Source organism: Myotis myotis, unplaced genomic scaffold, assembly GCF_014108235.1.
Source record: "Myotis myotis isolate mMyoMyo1 unplaced genomic scaffold, mMyoMyo1.p scaffold_m19_p_15, whole genome shotgun sequence".
Taxonomy (NCBI): domain Eukaryota; kingdom Metazoa; phylum Chordata; class Mammalia; order Chiroptera; family Vespertilionidae; genus Myotis; species Myotis myotis.
In genome coordinates, this window is record NW_023416319.1 from 12,945,235 (window position 1) to 12,968,743 (window position 23,509).

General features: G+C 44.4%; 1 protein-coding gene across 4 annotated transcripts in view; it reads left to right on the plus strand.

Annotated features, from left to right (window-relative positions):
- Positions 1–23,509, plus strand: part of SORCS1 (sortilin related VPS10 domain containing receptor 1) — a 474,955-nt gene that overhangs the window by 150,237 nt on the left and 301,209 nt on the right. For all 4 annotated transcript variants that reach the window (XM_036336058.1, XM_036336055.1, XM_036336056.1 and 1 more), the window contains exon 2: positions 19,339–19,406. In XM_036336058.1, coding sequence (XP_036191951.1) covers positions 19,339–19,406 — 68 coding nt within the window. The remainder of the gene's footprint in view (positions 1–19,338; positions 19,407–23,509) is intronic.

Consider the following 23,509-nt stretch of genomic DNA (forward strand, 5'->3'; position numbering starts at 1 on the left):
AAGCCCCCAGGATAGTGATCAACTCCCGGGATCATTGTTTTGTTTCAGTTGGTATATCCCAAACACTGGGGCTCTCTGTTTGGCCCATAGTCACTGTAAGAATATAATAATAAAAATAACTATGACCTAATAATAAGTTGTACTATGCTAGATAAAATCTGATGCATCAGCACAAGTAGTTGCTCATTTAAACCTTGTGAGTGCAGGGGAGGGTCTCAAGACTGAATCTCACTCAAACCTAGCCTCCTCCAGTTCCAATGGAAACCCCATTATGCAAGGACATCACCTTTATCTTCAGTCTGCCTGCCTCCCTTGCCAGGCACTGCCATTCAATAATTCTGCGGAGTGGTATCTTTTCCTGGAGACAGAGTGCTAAACAATGATTTATTGCTTGAGTACACATTGCTTTCATGGAAGTGATTTGTTTAAAACAACAGTACAGCTCTAAATAAATTATTCATTCCATGCTAATTCTTCACTTTTATGTGCTTTAGTAAGCGTCAAAATAAGCAGCCTGTGGGCATTTTATTTTTACCACATTAATCTTGGACAGTTTAAAGAGAGGGGGAAAAGGAGGAACTCTAAAGAAGAGGTTCCGTTTCCAGGAAAACAGATTTCTTTTTTCCCCTACTGCCGCCTGCAGCATCCCTGGAGAGAGTTCCGGCTTCCCCTCCCCCCAGCCGCTCCCTTTTACTTACCGAAGCCCCCTGCGTGGGCCCAGGGACCCCCCACACACCCCTGTTCAACATTGGGAATGTGTGGCTCCTTTTCTCTGCAGAGAGAGAGACTCCTGATGGCCAGTTCCTGTCACAGCGCCAGCAATTCAGTTCTTTCTCGGGAGATTTGCATTTCCTTGGGCAGGCAGGGTGCTGGGTTTCTAAATTTCACTGGTGTCTGGATTTAGGATTTAAAGGATTAAAAAGTGAGAGAAGCAGCAGTGCCACACGCATCCATTTTCTAACTGATTTCCCACGTGGAATAGTGATAGCATTCTTTTTTCCAGCATGTTTATCCTTCCTTAACCAGAGCCCTACTTCCTGTTTTGAGGTAGGGGCATTTGAGTGACTTTCAGTGTATGAGTCCTTCATTAGCAGAAGAGCAGATAGATGGTCTTGTAGATTCTTGGGATGTTTCTCTCCTCTGTTCTAAACTTGACCCCTCCATGCTGTACACCTGCTGGTGGGCAAGGAGAGGTGTGATTCTCTGGCCCAGAATCCATGGTGGTCTCAGCGAGAAAGCAGGAAACATGACCTGTCAGACCAGGATGGTGGAAGAGCTAACTCAGCCCATCCTCAAGGCCCCAACTGGAGCTCAGAAACCAAGAAGTTCTATGCTTAACTATGTGTGACCTGCATCCTGCCCAGCCCACCTCCTTAGCGAGAGTAACAGGGACCCTCTCACCAGGATTCTGAAGTGAATTAAATGGCGTGCTGTGTGGAAAGCATCTGGCTGGTTGTAAGAGCTTCAAGAGGCCCTATTTACGTGCAGCCGGGCCTTGCTCCGTATTCCCACAGCATTTCTTTCTAAAGCGTCCCCTTCTCACCTGTCAGCTCAGTGCTGTTCTTCCCAGCTACAATGTGTAGCGAGGTGTCTGTTTTCTCTTTTTGCATCCTGGATAGCACTCAGAAAAAAATAATATACTGTGGTCAGTTAAATAGATGAAAGATAGACAGATAGATAGATAGAGAGAGAGAGAGAGATAAAGAACAGATGGGCAGACAGAGCCTAGCATCCAGCTAATAGAAAGTGAGAAGTTTAAGTTTTGAAATTCTTTGAAGTTCTTATCTTTCCCTCTCCATAATGGCCATGCAGCGTTAAGTACCTCAGCTCTGGGTTCAGTTTATTTGGGGTAAAACAGCAGCTTTTCTACTTAAGCACTAGCTGATCTTGGGCAAATTCCTTAAACTGTCCAATCTGCCATCTGGAAAATGATGAAAAATAAAAAAATAAAGAGGAGGAGGGAGGAAGGAAGAAGTGAAGGATTGAAGAAAATAAGCATTCGCTTTATAGGATTGAAAATATATATATATATATATATATATATATATATATATATATATATATATAAACTAGAGGCCCGGTGCACAAAAATTTGTGCACTCGGGGAGGGGGGGTGTCCCTCTCGCAGTCTGGGACCCCTCAGGAGATAACGACCTGCTGGCTTAGGCCTGCTCCCGGGTGGCAGAGGGCAGGCCCAATCCCTAGGTGCAGCCCCTGGTCGGGCTCAGAGCAGGGCCGATTGGGGAGTTAGGACACTGCCCCCTGTCATGCACAGAGCAGGGCAGATTGGGAGATTGCGATGCCACCCTCAGTCACGCTCAGGGTAGGGCCGATTGGGGGGTTGGGGCACCGCCCCCTGTCACACTCAAGGCAGGGTCAATGGGGAGGTTATGGCTCTACCCCATCACACACAGAGCAGGGCCCGTGGGGCGGGGCGGTTGGGGCACCGCCCTCTATCACCCACAGAGCAGGGCCGATCAGGGGGTTGGGGCGCCGCCACTCTCACACTCAGGACAGGGCCGATGGGAAGGTTATGGCTCTACCCCGTCAAACAAAGAGCAGGGCCCGTGGGGGGGGGGGGGGTCGGGGCACCGCACCCTGACACACACAGAGCAGGGTCGATCAGGGGTTTGGGCGCCGCACCCTGTCACACACAGAGCTGCAGGGCGATCAGGGGGTTGGGGAGCTCCCCCCTATCAGGCACAGAGCAGGGCTGATCAGGGGGTTGGGACGCCTTCCCCTGTCACGAACAGAGCAGGGTGGATAGGGAGGTTGTGGCCCCGCCCCCTGTCACACACAGAGCCGCAGGGCGATCAGGGGGTTTGGGCACTGCCCCCTGGCACGCTGATCCCAGTGCCGGGAGGCCTCTCAGCTCCAGTGATCCCGGTGTTGGGAGGCATATTACCCTTTTACTATATTGGATAGAGGCCTGCTGCATGGGTGGGGGCTGGCTGGTTTGCCCTGAAGGGTGTCCTGGATCAGGGTGGGGGTCCCCACTGGGGTGCCTGGCCAGCCTGGGTGAGGGGCTGAGGGCTGTTTTCAGGCTGGTGGGTGACTGAAGCTCCCAACTGCTCCTTTTTTTCTTTTTTTTTCTTTTTTATTCTGGGCCAGCTTTAGCTCTGGCTCCAGCTCTGAGGCCTCTGCTGCTGAAAGCAGGTATCTGGTTTGTTTGGGTTCTATAATCGAAACACTGTTTCAACTCCAGCTCTGAGATCCCGGCTCACTGAAAGCAGGTTTCTGGGGTTTTGTTTAGCTTCTATATTTGTAACAATGTTTCAAACTGCAAGCTCAGAGGCTGGCAAGGCAGGCGGGGAACATTGGTTTCCTCCGTCACGGAAGCAAGCAAGCCTCATGTTAGCTTCAAGCTGCCTGGCTGCCGGCTGCCATCTTGGCTGGCAGTTAATTTGCATATCGTCCTGATTAGCCAATGGGAAGGTTAGCGTAGGTATGGCTAATTACCATGTTTCTCTTTTATTAGATAGGATTGTTATGCAAAAATGCTTAGCCACGTGGCAGAATTTTTAAAAGTGGTCAATTAAGTAAATTGGTGATAATAATCCAGTTAGAAAAGGGCATTCTAATTTTATCTATTCCATATAATAGGGAAATGAAAAAAAATCAAACAAATTTGCTAAGGTCATATAAGGAATGAAAATGGGTTCTGTACCAGTTCCAGGACTCTCAACTTTGAGCTTTAGGCCTTGCCTCTGACTCTATTTGGGTTTGCCCTCACTGTAGAGTGGAAGTGATTTTGAAGGTCTCATAAGAAATGGGTGAAAGACCTGGAATTCAGACTGATTTCAGATCTGTACCCTGATGCACTTGCATTTGCCCAGGGCCGTCCATTTCTAGAAACTCACAGAAGGGGCAGTGGGTCTCTGCAGTGTCCTGGCCAACCTTCAGGTGCCTCACACGTCTGTGCATGAAAGCAAGCACCTTTGAATGAAAGGACAGAGAAATCAATCAACCTTTGCATTGGGTTATAGACATGTTTTACATCTACTCAGCCCTCCCCAAGGAGAGATAGCATTGGATTTTCTGTACCAGTTAATCCTTTCATTAGCCTAAACTTTCAGGAGGAAATTGTTTGGAAGATCATTCCTAAAACTGGAACTTGATGACATGACAAGGTTCTTGTGTTGAACATACTCAGACTGTTGTGATCCCACTATTCTCTAGAGGCGTTCTGCCATAATTGCTCATGTAACGGAACATGTTATTTATGCCTAGCAAAGTGCAAATCCAATATCACCATACTGAGTCAGACCATCAGCAGATATTGACATTCTCTAGGTCAGCAGGAGCACATTATGTCTAAGTTGACGTGGTTGTGAGAGTAACGGGGGCATTGATATGACGTTGATTTGAATATGAGTACAGGAGCCATATCATACTTGACCTTGTAGGTCACATTATGAAATTTAAATTTTATCTTAAGATCAATAGGAGGCCACGGAAGTGTTTTAAGAGCAGAGAAAATGACATGATTGCTATTTAGTAAAAGATTATAGGGGTAGCAGTGTAGAGGGTCAGTTTAGGGGAAGTAACAGGAGATGCTGACCTTTGTCAGAGGCATTGCATTCTTCTAGGTGAGAGTTGGTGTGAGCCAGAACAGGGTGAGGTTAGAGGGGAGGGGTATGTAGGACTTAGTGACTGATTAGATTTGGGGAGAAAAAAGAGGATAGTTGCAAGGAAGACTCAGTGGTCTAGCTTTAGGGATATAAATAGCATTCACTAAGCCTGGGAACACTGAAGATTGAGTAGTCGAGGTAATCATCATTGAATGGTATTTTAATGGCAAGAGACCTACATTCACGTAATATAAGCAACCACAGAGAAGACTGAAGCCCAAAGAGATGCATTGGCTTCCTCAGGGTCTTGGTGTGTTAGCAGCGGAGCCCAGGCTCAAGTTCATATCTTCTGACTCATAGCCCACGTCTGCTGAAATGGATCCCTCCCCTTAAGAGGTTTAATAAACAAAATAAACTGATGAACAAAATAGATCCAGAGACATAGAAGCATGGAACAGACTGTTGAATCTCAGAGGGAAGGAGGGGGTGGATAGAGATCAACTAAAGAATTTATATGCATATATGCATTACCCATGGACACAGGCAATAGGATGGTGAAGGGCAGGGGCAGGGGCAGGGGGCTGGGGTGGGCTAGAAGGGGTCATTGGGGGGAAAGGTACATATGTAATACTTTCAACAATAAATATTTGAAAAAAAAGATTTGATGAGCTTTTAAAGTGGACTCCCACTTGAAGGTGGAGTTACATCGAAGCTAATGAAGCTTAAGATTCAGAGCCTTTTGCCCAGCTGGCCTGGCCCAGTGGTTGAGCGTAGAACTATGAACCAGAAAGTCCTGGTTCGAGTCCCAGTCAGGGCACATGACTGGATTGCAGACTTGATCCCCAGTGGGGCTGTGCAGGAGGCAGCCGATCAATGATTCTCTATCATTATTGAGGTTTCTATCTCTCCCTCTCTCTTCCTCTCTGAAATCAATAAAAATATTTTTAAATAAAAAAAGGTTCAGGCCAAAACCGGTTTGGCTCAGTGGGTAGAGTGTCGGCCTGTGGACTGAAAGGTCCCAGGTTCGATTCCGGTCAAGGGCATGTACCTTGGTTGCGGGCACATCCCCAGTAGGAGGGGTGTAGGAGGCAGCTGATCGATGTTGCTCTCTCATCGATGTTTCTAACTCTCTATCTCTCTCCCTTCCTCTCTGTAAAAAATCAGTAAAATATATTTAAAAAAAAAAAAGGTTCAGAGCCTTTATAGGCATGAGCTTCTGTGACTTCTGGGAGTTTGGGGAAGGTATAGTTTGTTCCTGGCAGAGAGAGGAAGCCAGGTTGCGATCAGAAAACATTCCTATGTCTTCATTCCTGCCAATCTGCCTGGAGATATCTCAGAAGAAACATATACCTGCATTTCTGGCACTGGCAATGTATTGTGATCTATTTTCCCAGTCTAATAAATATTCACTTTGAAGCCTCATTTTTTGCATAATTTTTCTTAAAGAGAAGCCCCCAAATTGTATGACTCTCAGTCTCTCTAAACCTGGATCTATGTCTGATCCTACTGGTGCAGGCCTCAGTCTGCCTCTTCCAAATCCCCATCACAGAACTGGCCCCATCCAGTGCTCCCTCCTGCACATGGGAACTCCTGCTTCATGCACTAAAATGGCATATGGTGTGCTAAGGTGATTCTTTACTATCTGAAGCTTCTTATTCAAGAACTGATTCTACTAAAAGTATAACCTACATATACCTTGTGTCAAACGAGGTGGTTGGAGTTAAATGGTCTTTCAAGAACTTTTCAGTTTTGCTTTAAGTTTCTTTTAAAAGAGTGGTCAAATGTTAAGTTTTTTTTTTGTTTGTTTGTTTTTAAAGCCACGCACCAACCTTCTAGATGCCATTGTAAAGGATTAGAATTGGAATCATGTAGAAGCATTTTGGTTCTGTGATTAAATGACAAGGGATATATAAGAATCACTTAACTGTGATAGTTTTTTTTTTTTTCCCTCTGACAGAAACCATTATTAATTAACTAGAAGCCTGGTGAATGGATTTGTGCACTGGTGGGGTCCCTTGGCCTGGCCTGCGGGGATTGGGCCGAAACCTGAGGGGTCCTGTATTGCGAGAGGGCACACGCCATGCTAAGAGACCCCACCGGTGCACAATAGAGGCCGAGGAGGGACCGCGGGAGGGCTCAAGGGTGTGTCCAGCCTTTCTCGCCCAGTCCTGAGTGGCCAGACCCCAGCAGCAAGCTAACCTACTGGTCGGAGCATCTGCCCCCTGGTGGTCAGTGCACGTCATAGTGACCGGTCAAACGGTTGGAGGGACAATTAGCATATTAGGATTTTATATATAGATATGATTTACTTGGGATTTCAAATAAATTTCACTTTCAACTCAACTTTTTTTAAGCTTTGAATTTTCTTTCAGGCAAATTGTGTTCCATCAAACCTTAGCACTTAGACAAAGGGAAACAAAAGATTCACTAAGAGAGGAGTCAATTATTGTTTATTTCTTTTCTTTTTTAACACCCTTCGTACTGCTCAGGAGTTTTCTCGTGTTTCGCGCACCATCTGTTAAGGACCGCTCACGAGTGTTCTCATTTTTCACGCCCATGGAAAAAGGAGCGAATCTAGATACTTATGTAAATTTTGTTTGGTCCCTCTTCATAGAGGAAAATGTTTTACGGAGTACCATACGTTAAAAAAGTACTAGGAACTTTAATTGTTTTTGTAAATAAAAATGTTATAATTATTGAAAAACAACACCTAAAGTGCATTATGATGATTTAAATAACATGCAGTTTGCCAAAAAAGTGCGGTCCCTGGCATATGTCTTCGAGATTTCTATGCGGTACGCAATGTGTTAAGAGAATAAGATGTTTCTCTTCCTCCCTGGCCTACTTTAAGACTTCCTCAGAGAAAAGGAAAATCTTTGAACTTAGCACCTGACTATCTCTGGTGTTTTATTCTTGTTGCTTTTGTTAGTTGCACTGTATGGTAAATGAGAAGAGAAAATGAAAAAAGAAATTGTATATGAAAGCTCACATTCTTTTTATTTTCTATTCCAGTGCCTTACGGAGGTTCAAGTTCTGACACGTGGCTCACCATACTATGCGTATCTTTCTTTATTAGCTTCCTCTAAGTATGGTGTGTTAACCTTGAAAAATAATGTCTTAAAAATTGAGTTAACCTCTTCAGATCCATGAATAAAACCAAGATGAAGAAGTAGGAAAGGGAAAGTCTTGGTTCATTTATTTGCATTTCAGTTTATTATAAGGAAGCATATGAGCAGAAGGGCCCCCCATCCTTAGCAGGCAGTTTGCTGCTTAATGATGTGTTCACTTTGTGTGCGGGTTCTCACATAGGAAGAATCTTAATGTTCAGATAATGTCTGTAATTCATACAGATAGTCATTTTGGAGCTTCGGCATCTCCCTTTCTTTGACCAGTGCATCAAGGAAGTTGAAAGGGAATCTCTCCCTTCCTCACATCCTGTCTCTCTCTCCTACCAACCTCAGGTTGTACCCCCGGTACTTAAGCATATAGCAGCTTCCCTCTGTTTGTTCTCTAGATTTCCAGAGAGGGAGGATAATGCAAGAAATACTTTCTTATTGTTTTGTGACTCTGAACTAACAGTTCTCTGCATCCTCTGTGATTCTAAATGCCAGGTGTCCTAATTTGAATAGGGACTGATCTGAAGCAAGAAGGTTGGGTGCTATTTCCAGCCCCTTCTAAGCACTGTGAAGGGGAATAAAGGGAACATGGTGGATAACTGTTTAAATAAATATCTGAGAAATAATGGACTAGCACAGATATTCTACTTGGTTTACTTGAATTGGAGCTCTCTTTCCAAACAACCCTTTGGGTCTCCTGCTTCTGTCCCCCACTTCCTAGCCTCAGTTGCTTTCCTGTCTTAAAGCTTTGGCTATAAGTCTCCAGGTCTGTTTAACCTTCCATTTTACTATCCCTGCACAGATAAGTCTTGTCTATGCATTTTCCTCATATTTTATACAATCACTAGAGGCCCAATGCACGAATTTTGTGCACTTGGAGGTGGGGGCCCTCAGCCTGGCCTGCGCCCTCTCGCAGTCCAGGAGCTCCTGGGAGTCCATGGGGAGTGGGCCTAAGCCAGCAGTTGGACACCCTTAGAGGCTCTCCTGCCACCACCGTTGTGCTCACCAGCTGTGAGCCCGGCTTCTGGCTGAGCGGTGCTCCCCCTGTGGGAGCGCATTGACCACCAGGGGGCAGCTCTGTCCTCTGGTGGTGAGTGTTCATTATAGCAACTGGTCGTTCCGCCATTTGGTCAATTTGCATATTAGCCTTTTATTATGTAGGATTTTATCGTGATGCTCTTTTAGAATTATATTGGTGCTGATATCTGGCTCTTTTCTAGAAAAAACACACACACACAACAACAACATTTAATTTAATCTACCTACTTCCCGTGGTGTGAGGCAGAAGCTTAAAATAGAGTATAATTTAGGGCAGAGTAATTTACATAGAAGCAGAAGGCTATGAACTGGTCAACATTACTCAGTAAGTATGGATATATGTTTGGACCATTATCTTCTTTTTCATCATTCAAAAAAGGAGAGGAGGAAAAAGAAGAAAGATACATAGGAATGCATTGTCCTTAGTTGCTTGGTTTGGCATTGCGAAATTAATATAATTTTTTTTAGTTGATAGTGTCCCTCCCTTTGGGGAAGAGGAAAGCAAGTTCTACTTTCAAGATTTGCATGAAAAAGCAACCTAGGTCTTGTGGATTTGATGAACTTGGGTTTGTTTGCTAAGTACAATGACCTGGCTCCAGGATTAGAGTATACTAGTAATTGCCTTTTATTACAAGCATTTCCTTTCTTGTTACTAACAGGAAAGGACTTGACTTTCAGCAAACAGAGGGGAAGAGATAGAGTGGGAGCTGAGTTTTTTCGCGTGGGAGCTCCTGGGACAGTGCTCCTGAGGTTGGGTGCTGGTCTTGCTGCTCGTAGCCTTGCACCTCAGCAGCAAATGACCTCTACAGGGAAACAGATTCATAAGGAAGACCCAGCAAATTTTACTAAAAAATGTTCCGCTTTCCACACAGGCTCTTCCCTGTGCTACAATTTGCTCTGTGCCCAGCTTTGATTAGGTTATCTGTATGCCTCTGTTTCTATCTGCTTCATCACTGCTGGCTGCCTGGTCTTTTAAGTTCTCTACGGAGGCACAGTGGCTGTTTAACTCATACCATCTAAGTGTCTTGCAGAGGATTTTACATAAATAAACATGACATTAAATTATGTGTGGGCTCCTACAAAAGGAGGAGGGAGGAGGTCTTTGGGGGTTAAGGACTTTCCAGCAGCAAAAATCTAACTGCTTTCTGGCTGGCTCCACCACCCCCCCCCACCTCCCCCCCCCACCCCCCAGTTCGTCCCATTCTTTTTACTGGTTTTCTATTTCAACTTCTGTTTGCATTTCCTGGATTTTTGGTCTTATGACTTCAAGTGCATGTGTGTGGTTGTGTGTGTACATGCCATCATACCAACCTTTCATCTCCCCTCTGGGATTTATTAATCCACTTTAGTAATTATTGATTCCGCTTCCCTTTGATGACTCAAATGGAGCGCTATTATACATTCACTTAAATCTTCCGAAAATGATGCCACTGTGAACCCTTCTGTGGAAATCAAGAATCCTTGATCTGGGGACAGCCCCATTCTATAGTGAATTAAGTGGAAGGATTGAGTCCTAAAAAAGGATTTCACCAAAGTTCAAAAATTTTAAACATAAATGAAGAAATGACAGATCTAATGGCATTGACATGAGGTCAGTAATGAGCTAAGAATGAAGTTTGTCTATTATAAGGAAAAAATATTCCAGGACTGTCTGGAAGAAGGCAGAGGGAGAGAGAAGGAGACTGTCGTCAGCTCCGCAGGTGATGGATGACAGGTGTCCAGTACTTCAGAATTGAACAGGAAGTGTGGATCCTCAGGGGTTCTGCCTAGTCTCTAGTTACAGGTGGACACAGGCATTATAGGTCGGAGATAATGAAGCACCATGATTGAGAGTCTGTATATAATGTAAGTTAAACTTGTCCACCACTCACAGACTGAGTAATTTAAGTTCGTCTCAGTGGGACTCAATTTTCTCATTAGAAAAAAAATGTTCATTACTTGAAATATCTTTAATAATGAAATTTGTCTGGCACACAGAGTAGGCATCCAATAAATATGGTTAATAATAGCAACTCCTTGCATTTGCTTAGTCATTTAACATTTACTCAGAGTTCTTCCACTTCTTATTCGGTTTCTTTTCCACAGTTCTAGAACACTAAGGGGAGAGTTAGATGATCTCTTTTATTTATCTTTTAACATAAGAGAAATTTGTTCACTATTTGACTTATTCAAGGTCTCACCATTGCAGACACTACTCATGGCTACCCAATAGCCACTCCCAAGTTGTTGTTGGCAGAGCCCCCCTCTTGCCATAGAAAATACCAAGTGGAAATACCAGTGCCTTCTTTTCCCAGCTTTCATTGCAACTGCGGGGTGGGCATGTGGCTGATTCCTGGTCATTGAGACCACAGCATCCGCTGGAGGGCTGTTGGAAAAGAGGTTTCTTTTCTCATTTAAAAGCAAACAAAACAAAAGCAGGTCTACTCTAGAGGCTCTTGTTTCCTTTGCTGGGTGGAGCTATGTCTGCTTGTGCTGCAGAGAAGTGTTATGACCACCTTGCAAACAGGACACGCAGCACCAATGTTGACTCTGTGGTGTGGGTCTGGATGACATCGCTTGGCTAAACTCGCCTGGAACTATGTAAACCCCGGGCCTCCTGCTATAAAACAGAATACGTCTCTTAAATTGTGTATTACTTTTCCTGTTCTGTTTCTTGCTGCACAAGGCATTCTAGCAGATATGGTGGCTAAACCACAACTCAAAACCTGGTCTCCTGATTCCAAAGACTTTATTCTTCTCTACAGAGCACCCTGCCATCCTAATATTAAGGACCTCCGCCAGAGAGCCAGATATCTCTCTAGTCTCATATTCTGTGTGTCCCCACTCTTCGTCTAAACCCAGGCAGGCATGTCCAACTCGTGGCCGGCGGGCTGCTTGTCTCCTGACAGCCGCGAGTCTGACATGCTTGGGACTCTAAGGTGTAGCTAAACCTGAGGACTTGCTTTCTTCTGACTGCTCCAGGAGCTTTCACAGTATGCATGTCTATTCTCATGCTTCCTTCCTTTAGAGTGCCATCTCTGTAGCCCAGACAGTGTGGCTCATTCCTTGACCATCAACCCATGAACTGAGAGGTCACAGTTCCGGGCACATGCCTGGGTTGTAGGCTCTATCCCCAGTAGGGGGTGTGCAGGCAATCAATGATTCTCTGTCATCATTGAAGTTTCTGTCTTTCTGTCCTTCTCACTTGCTCTCTCTGAAATTAATAAAAATGCATTTAAAAAAAATAATACCATCTCTCTCTACTCTCATCTCCACCAGAATCACACACGTCCTCTGGGACTTGTAGTCAAAGCGTCCTTTCTAAGAACTCATTCCTGATGATACTGTTCTTCCTTCCTCTCGAGGAGATACAAAAACTTTTTCTCTTGCTGCATACCTTCCCCCCTCATTTTGTAACCATCTGTGTGCACGCGTGCCTCTTCATTTTAACCGTGAGCTTCCAGGGACTGGTGCCGAGTCTCATGCTCCCTTTGTGTCCTCGCAGCACATATTTTTTATTCCTGCCTCTTAAGAAGGCTTAATGCATGTTTATTGAATTAAATGTGCAGAATTTTAGAGCTGAAAAATCTTTCTTCTGAACAAAGCTCTCATTTTCTGGGAATTATAGAAGCTTCTTAATCTTGGATTCATGACCCCCCTAGGATTCAGGAGATCAGTAATATCATTAAAGTTATACTCATTGTTTTATGTGCATAGCATATATTTGATCGGATTGTTAAAGAATATGCGGCTTCTCTAGTGAATGAGAACCTCCGTTTAAGTCGGAAAGTTGAATAAATGCTTACTGCACTATAGACACAATATGGAACAAGAATATTTTTTGGAAAACCACTGTGTGGGTTTGCTTCTTTTCCCTAAAACTGGAGTGCAAAGAAAACAATAAAAAACAAACCATGCCCCCTTATATTTTACCCAACTCTTCAATTCCCCTGAGAGATCGTCCCAGGTCTCTTCCGGCCCCTTATAATTCTCCCTCCCCGTATTCACTTCCATGCACATCTGCAAACATGTCCACCATAACGAACTCTGGAAGCAGAGAGGCTGACATTGGAGACTGGGGGATGAGGACACCCCAGGGCCTGCTGGAAGTGGTGGGGGAAGGATGGAGGTGGCCAGCTTCAGCCCCTGTTCCAGCCTGCTGGCATTTTCTGCCAGACTGTGGCCCACCCAGGGAGCGGAATTATGAAGGATAGCCTGGGTGAGCTATGGTGCCCCCATGTGTGACGATGACAGAAAATCCTGCCAAGCCACCACTGAATCACTAGTGTCTGAGAGTAATACAAAAGAACGTGTCTTGTTTTATAGACTAAGCCTCCTTATACTCTCTTCATTATTTGGGGTTTGGAAATACAGACAGTCAGGAATGAAAGAGACTCTGGGATCCTGTCCCCAAAGCCTGCATTGCCAAGAGGCCCAAGGTCACTCTTTTGTTTCCCCTGCGATTAGATTCCACTTCCTCAATTGGATGCAGAGAGGGAACAGAAATGACTGCAAATCATTAACAATTGAAAAATGAGAAGATGTGGCCTACTTTTCCAAGATTTCCCTTCAATGGAGGTGAGATGAGGTGAAGGGCAGTGGCCAGGCCAAGTGTCCTGGAGGAACTCAGATCTCCTTCAATGTCCAGTAGTTCTCCTAGAGTTACCCCAAATCCATAGCTTAGAAGAATAGTCAGCTTGCTAGTCAAGTCCTCCTCCATGAAAGATTCCCATTAACCCTCTGTTTCCAACCATATAGCTACTCCTAAGCAAAATAATTAGGAGAGAATATTCATAGGGGGATATGTGCATTCCTTCTTAGGGGATGAAGGGAATTGGAAATACATTTACTCCCCCTCAACCCTCCATAGGCCCCCCTCCTCTGAGGTGCATCCTTTTAAGTTCTCAAAGGAAAGAGTCAAGACACTGCTTTTTCCTTGAGAAAATAAAGGGAGAATTCCGATGCTGATACTTTTGAAGTGTGGAATCAATTTTGGTTCTTTACAGTCTACTGATTAATGCAGATGTTTTCAGAAGTATACTGTGTAGAATCAGGTTACCGGAAAGGTGTTTTAGGGGTTTCCTTAAATGTATGGATTTTTTTTCTAAATTATAGTCTTACTAGAATCCCAGTGCACAAAATACATGCATTTGGGGGGTGGTTCCCTCACCTCAGCCTGGCCTGAGCCCTCTCACAGTCCAGGAGCCTTTGGGGGATGTCTGATTGACAGCTTAGGTCCACTCCTTAGTGCTGCTGTGGAGGCGGGAGAGGCTCCGGCCACAGCCGCTGCACTCGCCAGTGGTGAGCCTGGCTTCTGGCTGAGCAGTGCTCCCCCTGTGGGAGCGCACTGACCACCAGGGAGCAGCTCCTGCATTGATCATGTGCCCCCTGGTGGTCAGTGAACATCATAACGAGCAGTTGAGAGGCCTTAGCATATCATTAGCATATTACTCTTTGATTGGTTGAACAGATGTCCAGACACACTTAGCATATTAAGCTTTTATTATATAGGATGTTCATTAAAATAAAGCCCTACTGTTGCATTCAAAGCTGTCACATACTTTGCAGAATGGGGAGTGCAGGGTAGGACCTTGGTCTGCTGCCCTGTTAATTCATTCTAGTGCATCGCTGAAAATAAGGCCTGCCTGCCATTCGATACCAGAGAACGTATTTTACTGGCGTTTGCTGTTTTATACTAGAACACTCTTATTAGTCTTCTACATACTGGTGTCTTTGTGAATGCTTTTTTCTGGCACAGAGCACAGAAAAAAGTTTGGGGTAGGAGAGGATTGGCATTTCCCTTTTCACTCTCCCCCTACCCCCAGGGTTCTCTGTGATGGTCTTTTTTTTCTTTGAGAACTTTATTAAGGAATAATTGACAAATATAATGATATATATTTAAAGTGTACAATGTGATGATTTGCTATACATATACATTGTGGGATGATAGTCATGTTCAAGATATTAACACATCTATCACCTCATATCATTAACTCTGTTTTTTATTTTTTTGAGGGAGAAATAAAGACAGAAAGAAAGAGACACATAGATTTGTTTTTCCACTTACACATTCATAGGTTGATCTTGTATATACCCTGAGTAGGCATCAAACCTGCAGCATTGGCACATGGAGACAGTGCTCTAACCAACTGAGCTACCCAGCCAGGGCTCTGAGGATTTGTTTGTTTTTTAGCTGAAAATGTTTAAGATCTACTCTCAGTACCTTTCAAATATACAGTATTGTATTATTAACTGTAGCCACCATGCTGAACATTAGCTCCTCAGAACGTATCCTTTTTTTTTTTTTTAATATATTTTATTGATCTTTTACAGAGAAGAAGGGAGAGGGATAGAGAGCCAGAAACATCGATGAGAGAGATTGATCAGCTGCCTCCTGCACGCCCCCCAGTGGGGATGTGCCTGCAATCAAGGTACATGCCCTTGACCGGAATAGAACCTGGGACCCCTGAGTCCACAGGCCGACGCTCTATCCACTGAGCCAAACCAGTTCGGCCGTATTCTTTTTATAACTGAAAGTTTGCATCCTTTGGCCTACATCTCCCCATTTATCCTTCCGCCAGCCCCTAGCAGCCGCCATTCTGTTCTGTTTCTACAAAATCATTTTTGTTTGTTATTTGTCTTTTGTTAAGATTCCACATTTAAGGGGAACTGTACAGTATTTGTCTTCATCTGGTTTATTTCACTTAGAAATAAGCTTTACCTATCTTGTTGCTAATGGCAGGATTTCCTTCCTTTTATGTCTGAATAATATTCCATTGTGTCTGAAATGTAATGAGCACTTTCTTGATGTGATGGTTCATTCACACCTATGTACAGAGGTGACAGGGGAGAGGCTGGCATTGGTAATGATTCAGTAGGAACTTTAGAAGACCTGGGGAAGACGGATAATAGTGTGGTGAGCACAGGTGGTAAAAATTGGACTCAGCGCTGGGGAGGATGCCCAGGCTCACTCCCTTGAAGACCCTCACTGGTCCCTGTACAGAGCCTGGCACTGTTTCCGGCTCCCTCCCCCTCTTTCAGGAATGGGTGCCTTGCATAGCAGCTCTGTGGATGCTCATGTTTCATATAAATATGGACAAAGGGAAGTTTTCCCCCGGAGGCTTCGTAAGCAATGAATATGGAGCCACCGCAAAAGAACAGCTCAGATGGCCTGTGGTGACAGCGGCTCCTAGACTTCCTGGGGGTTACCTGGAGAAGTAATTGTGAAAGATCCTAGAAATACCTGGGCACTGAGGTCTGGTACCATGTAGGTAGAAATTTTCAAGCCATAGATATTTGGATTATAGCTATTTAAAATATCCTATGAACTAGAGAAGAACCCCCCAAAAGCTGTGACCATATAGCTCGCCATTTATTGTTTTGAATCAGGGAAATTTTGGTACTAAATAGTGTAAACAAGATATAGAGAAATGAGATGCTGGTGGAGATTCCATTTTGTGTGAATGTGTTTAACTAAACAGCCTTGCTCTCACTGATTAGGTTTATAATCCTATGCGTTTGGACTTGGATACATTGAACTAACTCTGTACTACATGAAACTTGTTGCTGAATGAATAAAAATAAATGACCATTTATATATTATTTTCGTACATAAAACATTTTACCTGCTTAAAAAGTTTTGTTGATTTTTTTTTAAGCTTGAAAAGTACACAAAACATGGTGGACAGTAGGACCAGAATAAGCAGGCAATTGCATTCCCCCCATTTTCTCATCTAATGGTGGTGGTTTGGGTAGTGCTACTTCTGTCCAATAGTATTACTGATAAACCAGAACAGAAAAGCAAGCAAACAACAGCAAAGCAGAACTCATATAATGGCACATCACTGTCGAGGAGTAATGCACTAAATAACACACATGGACAGTAAAGGGACAAAAGAGGGGGGCAGAGATTTCAAGGAATCGACTGAAAACATAAGGAAAAGTTAGAAGTTCTCCCTTCTTTCGTACTGTAATCATTCTGAAAACAAAGAGATCAGTTTGACTCAAGCCTATAAGCTTTGAAATACCATGAAGGACACCTCTCTTGTGCAGTATTGATGAACTGCCAGCGTATCTCACTGGCATTTTTGTTTTACTAGCCCAGTAAGAAGAGTCACTGGTACCTCACGCCCGCCTGCCTGTGAATTGTTTCACTGATGGCTGTTCATGTGGGTGGGGTGCCTCACACCATTGCATGCTGGGTTAAAGGGTTCCTTCTCTGGGGTTCCTCTGAATTCCCTTGTCAGATGGATGGGAGACCCAGCCTGTGACCAGCTGAACATCATTATTTTGTTCGCTGCCGTATTGTATCAAGAGAGCAACTACCTGGAGATGCTTTATGCCCTCACTGCTCCCATTTCCTCCGCAGGGGATTTATAGGCCTATTCGAGGTGGAGCAGCAACATCGCTCTGTGTCTTCAAACAAACAGCCACCCCACTGCCACTGATCAGTGTTCCTGGGATGGCGGTGATTGAAATTTAGCACTTAGAGCGATTTAATTGGCACCCAGATCTGTTAAACATATGCCCCAACCGTAGGCATGCCATCTGATGTGCCCACAGGGTGCCTAGCACCTCACACATGCTCACATTTTGCTAAAGAAGCAAGTTTTGAACAGCTCCTTGAAGGAAGCCTGTGTGGTGGTGTAGGAGAGGGGAGGCCCTAGAGCCCAGGTCCCCAGATCCTCAGCATTCCCTTGAACTTGGAACAAACCTAAGTCCTGGAGTTCCAGTTTGCTTGTTGAGAAAGACGCCTTCAAAATCTCTCCCTGATGCTTAAGTAGATCAAGGCCAGTGCTAGCGGAGTGCGGCCTGGAAGGGTTCAGCACTCCTGGCAGCGTGCTGCCTTGAAAATCAAGGTTAGAATGTTCCCTTCTCACTGAGGCTAGAACTGATCCCTTGGCCTGCAGACAAAATCCTGGAAATCGGTGTCACCATTTTTCTCCTGAGTTGAAAACAGCAGTTACTGGGCCAGATGTTCTAGGTTATGTTTATCAGGCGAGGAATATGAACCTCAACAGAAAACAGAGCAGCCCCCTTTGGTTCTTTTCCTTATGGAAGAAGAAGGGGTGAGGATATCAGTGCTTAGGAACACACTGCTCTGTTCAGTCTCCCCAAGCTCCCTGGTGCTCATGGACTTCCCATCACCAGGTGGACCCTGGTCATTGCTGCAGGTGCCCAAACAGGCAGCCACGCTGAGCATGAGTTTCAGTGGGGCTGAGGAGAGGCATACCAGCTCTCTAACAACTTTGTGGTTTTTTAAAAAAAATTATTTTTTTTTATTTCAGGGAGAGGGATAGAGAGATAGAAACATCAATGATGAGAGAGAATCATAGATCGGCTGCCTCCTACACTTCCCATACTGTGGATTGAGCCCACAGCCCAGGCATGTGTCCTGAAAGGGAGTCATACAGTGACCTCCTGGTTCATAGATTGATGTTCAACCACTGAGCCACACCAGCCTGGGTTCATTCCTGTCCTAACTGGGCCACAGACTCCCAGGCCTCATCTGCATTTGTATTTTCCTCTGGCTTTAGGCTACATGCCAGGCTCCCAATAAATGGGTAGTGAGTGTTTGTTGAATTCTGAAAGAATGAACTGAAATCTTTGGGTTTCTCTGAGGGAGCAATAGGTTAGAATCAGAGGAAGATTCACCATGACGTTAATGAAGCTTGCATTTCAGTGCACCTCATTGGACAGGTCCTTTCCAGGACCTGCCCTCAAGTTTGGAATCATAATCTTATATCCTATTTCTTCTGGAGGGCTCCCCAAATTCCATAGGCTTCAGGACCCTGTAAAACACAGACTGGAGCCTGTTAAAATGCTGTGGCTTAGCCCCTGGGTCTTCTGCCATCCAGTGGCTTTCCCAATATTGGGAGATGAGAAGAAACTGATAGAGCCAGGCCTGCCGAGAAGAAAGGGAAGGAATTAACATTTAAGAACCTCATGCTAAACCAGGATAACTTGCATTTCTTACCTAATTGAACTCCTCACAGCAACCCTTTCTAGGGGATAGTATAGTGAGCTTCCGAGAAGCTAAGTAACCTGTCCGTGTGGTACAGCTTCTAGGACCTTCCACTCTCCAAACCGTCAGCTCAGTGGCTACCTTGCAGGATGCATATTTCAGAGCTTTGCAAGTCTTCCCAGAAGGTGTTAAGCCCACCAGGGTAAGAAAGGTCTAGACCAGGGGTCCTCAAACTTTTTAAACAGGGGGCCAGTTCACTGTCCCTCAGACCGTTGGAGAGCCGGACTATAGTTTAAAAAAAAACTATGAACAAATTCTTATGCACACTGCACATATCTTATTTGGAAGTAAAATTAAACAAAACGGGAACATATACAATATTTGTATTTGCATGTGGCCCCAGACCGTAGTTTGAGGACCCCTGGTCTAGACGTTCAGGTAACTTGCTGTGGGAGTGGAAGGGAGAAAGTTGGGGAAGGGATCAGGCTTGAGCAGTTTCATGGAAGGCACTGGCAAACCCTTCCCCATTCAGCATAAGGGAATGCAGTAACAATTCATTCAATTATGTTAAGCGCCCATTAAAGGAATCCTAAGCCCTCCCTTGGGCCATTTCCCTTCCGTGAGATTGTAATTGTTTGAGACTAACCATGATGTCTTCTTTTGCCTTCAGGTGATTCTCATTTTGACAAAGCTCTACGACTATAACCTGGGGAGCATCACTGAGAGCTCGCTTTGGAGGTAAGTAGATAAATGGAGCTAATGATTGCTGTGTTATTTAATCATGTCCCCCGCTGCTCTCCCCCACCCCCTTTTTCCCAGGTGCGAAGGTGAGAAGATCTCTGGTTATTTTACCCTTCCTTCCTCTGCTCTCAGTTCCCCTAGGCCAGTGACGGGGAACCTCTGACACGCATGTCAGAGGTGACACGCGAACTCATTTTTTTGGTTGATTTTTCTTTGTTAAATGGCATTTAAATATATAAAATAAATATCAAAAATATAAGTCTTTTTTTTTTACTATGGTTGCAAATATCAAAAAATTTCTATTTGTGACACGGCACCAGAGTTAAGTTAGGGTTTTTCAAAATGTTCGCCATCACTGCCCTAGGCCATGATTGGGGTTTATCTGCAGGCAGGCCAGATCCTTACTTCTTTATACAATCCTCCCTTTGGTCACAGTCAGATCTTTGTGCTAAACTGTTCATTAGGTTGTCCTTATGAGTTTTGGTCCCCACAGTTCTCACTGATCTGTGATCTTAATGGAGCAGTCTGTATCATGGGCCCATCCTTGAACCAATCTCTGAAGGCCAGTAGAGCACTGCCTCTGATTGGCCAGTCCTGGGTCACATGATAGTCTCGGAACCTGGGAGATGATAAAAACTACCCCAGAGATAATATGCGGTGACCACTGGCTTGGGGTCAAGCTCTGAGTCTGTTCTAGATGCTGGAGGGGCAAGTCCGTAAGGGAGACTCCAGCCCCTAGCTAGGGATTCTTGGCTTCATGCAGGAAAGAATTTAAGACAGGGGTGGGCAAACTTTTTGACTCGAGGGCCACAATGGGTTCTTAAACTGGACCGGAGGGCCGGAACAAAAGCATGGATGGAGTGTTTGTGTGAACTAATATAAATTCAAAGTAAACATCATTACATAAAAGGGTACGGTCTTTTCTTTTTTTTTTTTTTAGTTTTATTTGATGGGGCAGAGGCCATGTGCTCAGAAAAGTGCCTTCTTCCCGAGCCCAGGCCCCTGCTGGCCACGCCCAGGATTTAACAAGACCCGACTTGCGCCTGGCCAATCGGCAGGGCCCACAGCCGGTTCCCCTCCCCTCACTATTCTCACGGGTGGCACTCGGTTTCCGGTCGCTGCGGCGACTGGAGGCCCGGGTCGGGTTAGCTAACTCAATAAAGGACCTTCTGCTTTTGCATCGGACTGACTCCCTGGCATGGTTTCTTGGGGATCTTGAATTCTGGGCAGAACATATTCATTTCAAGTGGGCTGGATCCGGCCTGTGGGCCATAGTTTGCCCACGGCTGATTTAAGACTTGAGCCAGACAAGAGGTTCAAGCAGAAGCAAGTATATTGAGCAGAGAGGATAAGCAGGAAAAGCCACTCCATAGATAGAGTGAGGGACTCTCCTCACAAGAGAAGGAAGAGAGACCCCAACTCTCTCTAGAGATTGAGCTTATATCTGTTTGTAGTTCCTGTGGAAAATTACTGGTATGAGGAAATAGGGCATGGGAACGTTGGGGTTAAGCTTTTAATATTTTCCACAAAATATACAAGCTATATTTTGTGATCTGCTTTCCCTTTAGAGTATGGGTAAACCATAGGTATGGGTAAGGTGCTATTAATCAATCTTTGCTGGAAGTTTCTTTGTTCTAGAGGTGCCTTGCCATCTGCTTGCATCTCGGGTCAGCCCAGTTCCATGTCAGGCAGCAGGTAACAGGCCAATGACTTAACTTTGTTTGATTTCAGTTAATTTACATAGTTCTCATGTGCTCTCCTATATTATTCTGATCTGTCGGTGCCCTTATCATAACAATGGTTAACTTCTGATATCACTTTTGATCACCCATCCCCAAAACACACACACACACACATACACACATGCACACATGTGCGCACACACACACTAAATGGGAGTGGTTATACTAAGAAAAGAAGGGAATGGTCTTTGTTAATATAAGAAACATTCAAACATGTGAAGAATTTTTTTGTGAGAGTTTATTTGAACTGGGAAGCAGAATCTCAAAGAACTGAGATAATGCTCTCAAGAGAATGGCAGATTTTTACCTGGTTTTATACCTTACAATCAAAGGAGGAGAAGTAAGTGGGTTCCATTGGTGATAGATTAGGGAGGCAGGAGAAAGCAAAGCTGGGAAACCTCTGAGATTAGATAAAAAATGAAATAATAGAAACATGCTTTTTTATATATAGGTGGGTACAGAATAGTTAACAGCCAGCAATTAACATGATGACAATAACAATGAGGGAATTTATGGTCTTCACTCTGGTGCATTGGTTGAGCCCTGAGGGTTCTGGAAAATGGGAAGTTCCCCCGAAATTCCAAACATCTGTTGTCTTACATGCAAAAAGACAATAGGCTCTGTTAAGGTCAAAGTTAATCTTTGTCAGGGAAGATACTGCTGTAGGGCATGACTACCCATTATAAACTGCTTTTAGTTAAAGTTTTAATTTCAGACCATCCTTTGTGGTTATTTTAGGTCTCTGAGTTTGGGAGGCCTCCATGCAGGCCTTCCCTGAGCTTGTCAGGTTAGCATGTGGCCCCTTTTTGTCCACATCTTTGAGCAGATAAAACTAGTGGGTGTTCACTGTTTAAGATCAATGGGCATTCTATCACCTGTCAGTTCCTATGACTGGGAAGATTGGTTACCAGCTCTCAATCTCAGAGCTAGGGTCCAGAGGGAAAGACGCCCCCCCCCCCCCCACGACGCCCCCCCCCCCACCTCCCCCCATCTGTGTCAGGTTCCATCCCTGGTCTAGTCCACAGTGACTGGGGAGGGAAGGTTGATTTACAGCAGTGGTTCTCAACCTTCTGGCTCTTTAAATACAGTTCCTCATGTTGTGACCCAACCATAAAATTATTTTCGCTGCTACTTCATAACTGTAATGTTGCTACTGTTATGAATCATAATGTAAATATCTGATATGCAGGATAGTCTCAGGCGACCCCTGTGAAAGGGTCGTTCGACCGCCAAAGGGGTGGCGACCCACAGGTTGAGAACCACTGATTTACAGGGTAGCGATTTCATTGCAGAGCCTGTATCTGTTGGGGAATGTAGTTGTTATACAAGAGGAGGATCATGGATTGGATAGATACCCCAAAGAATCTACCATACCCTGCCAGGGGATTGTTCATGAAATTTCATTTTTACCTGATATCTGTTTTCCAGTTGGCTTGACAGTATATACAGGCAGCCCCAAGCCAATTGTTCTGCACCTCAGGAGGACTCTAGTAGACCAAGGAAAATGCTAGATTCTGTTCTTTTGCTTGTTGTCAGGCATTGAACTCCTCCTCCAACTAAGGAGGTCAATTATGCAGAGTTTATATCACAAGGACATTTGTAACTGAATTAAAATGTGGGAAGTTTGGTAGAGCCTCAAAAAGTAGAGTTATTGACAGCATTAAGGGCCTGACACCTGCTGTATTGTTTAAATTCAGTCCCCGTTCATCAGAATCATGGCGACTCTGAGTAAGCTTACGCTTCGTTGATAGATTTCTCTAATGTATTTAAATATATGAAAGTAAAAGCCGGCTTTTATACTGCAGTGCACCTGCCACATAAAGTGTAGCCGGCATATTAGAAAATTAAAAGGTGTGCAGTTCTGTCTCCATGGGACAGGCTTTTAGCAGCTATAACTCTTCACCTGAGCAGTGGGAAGGGCATGCCGGAGGGACGTGAGGAACAGTTTGTCCTAGACAATGGAAGCTCATGTTCAAGGGCTCCTTTCTCTCTCAGGGCACATTGTTACCCATGCCCCAGTCAGGGAAGAATGTACTTTTCTGATTTTACGGGAGGACTATATAAAAATAACGTGATATTTCAGTAATATTAGGCCTCTCTTCTGAGGGAGCAACCCCAGAGGTTAAGATTGGGTGAGTGTGGCAAGAATGACCCAATGACTTTTCAATCTTAGAATCAATTTCACTAAAGGATACACACACACACACACACACACACATATTTATATGATATACATACACCCATATGTACATACACACATAATGTACCCACGTGTTTTTATTTTCTAACATCTATTAGGACTACTTATTATAATGCTTTGATAGATGAGCACAAGCCTCAATGAAAATATAGTTTAGA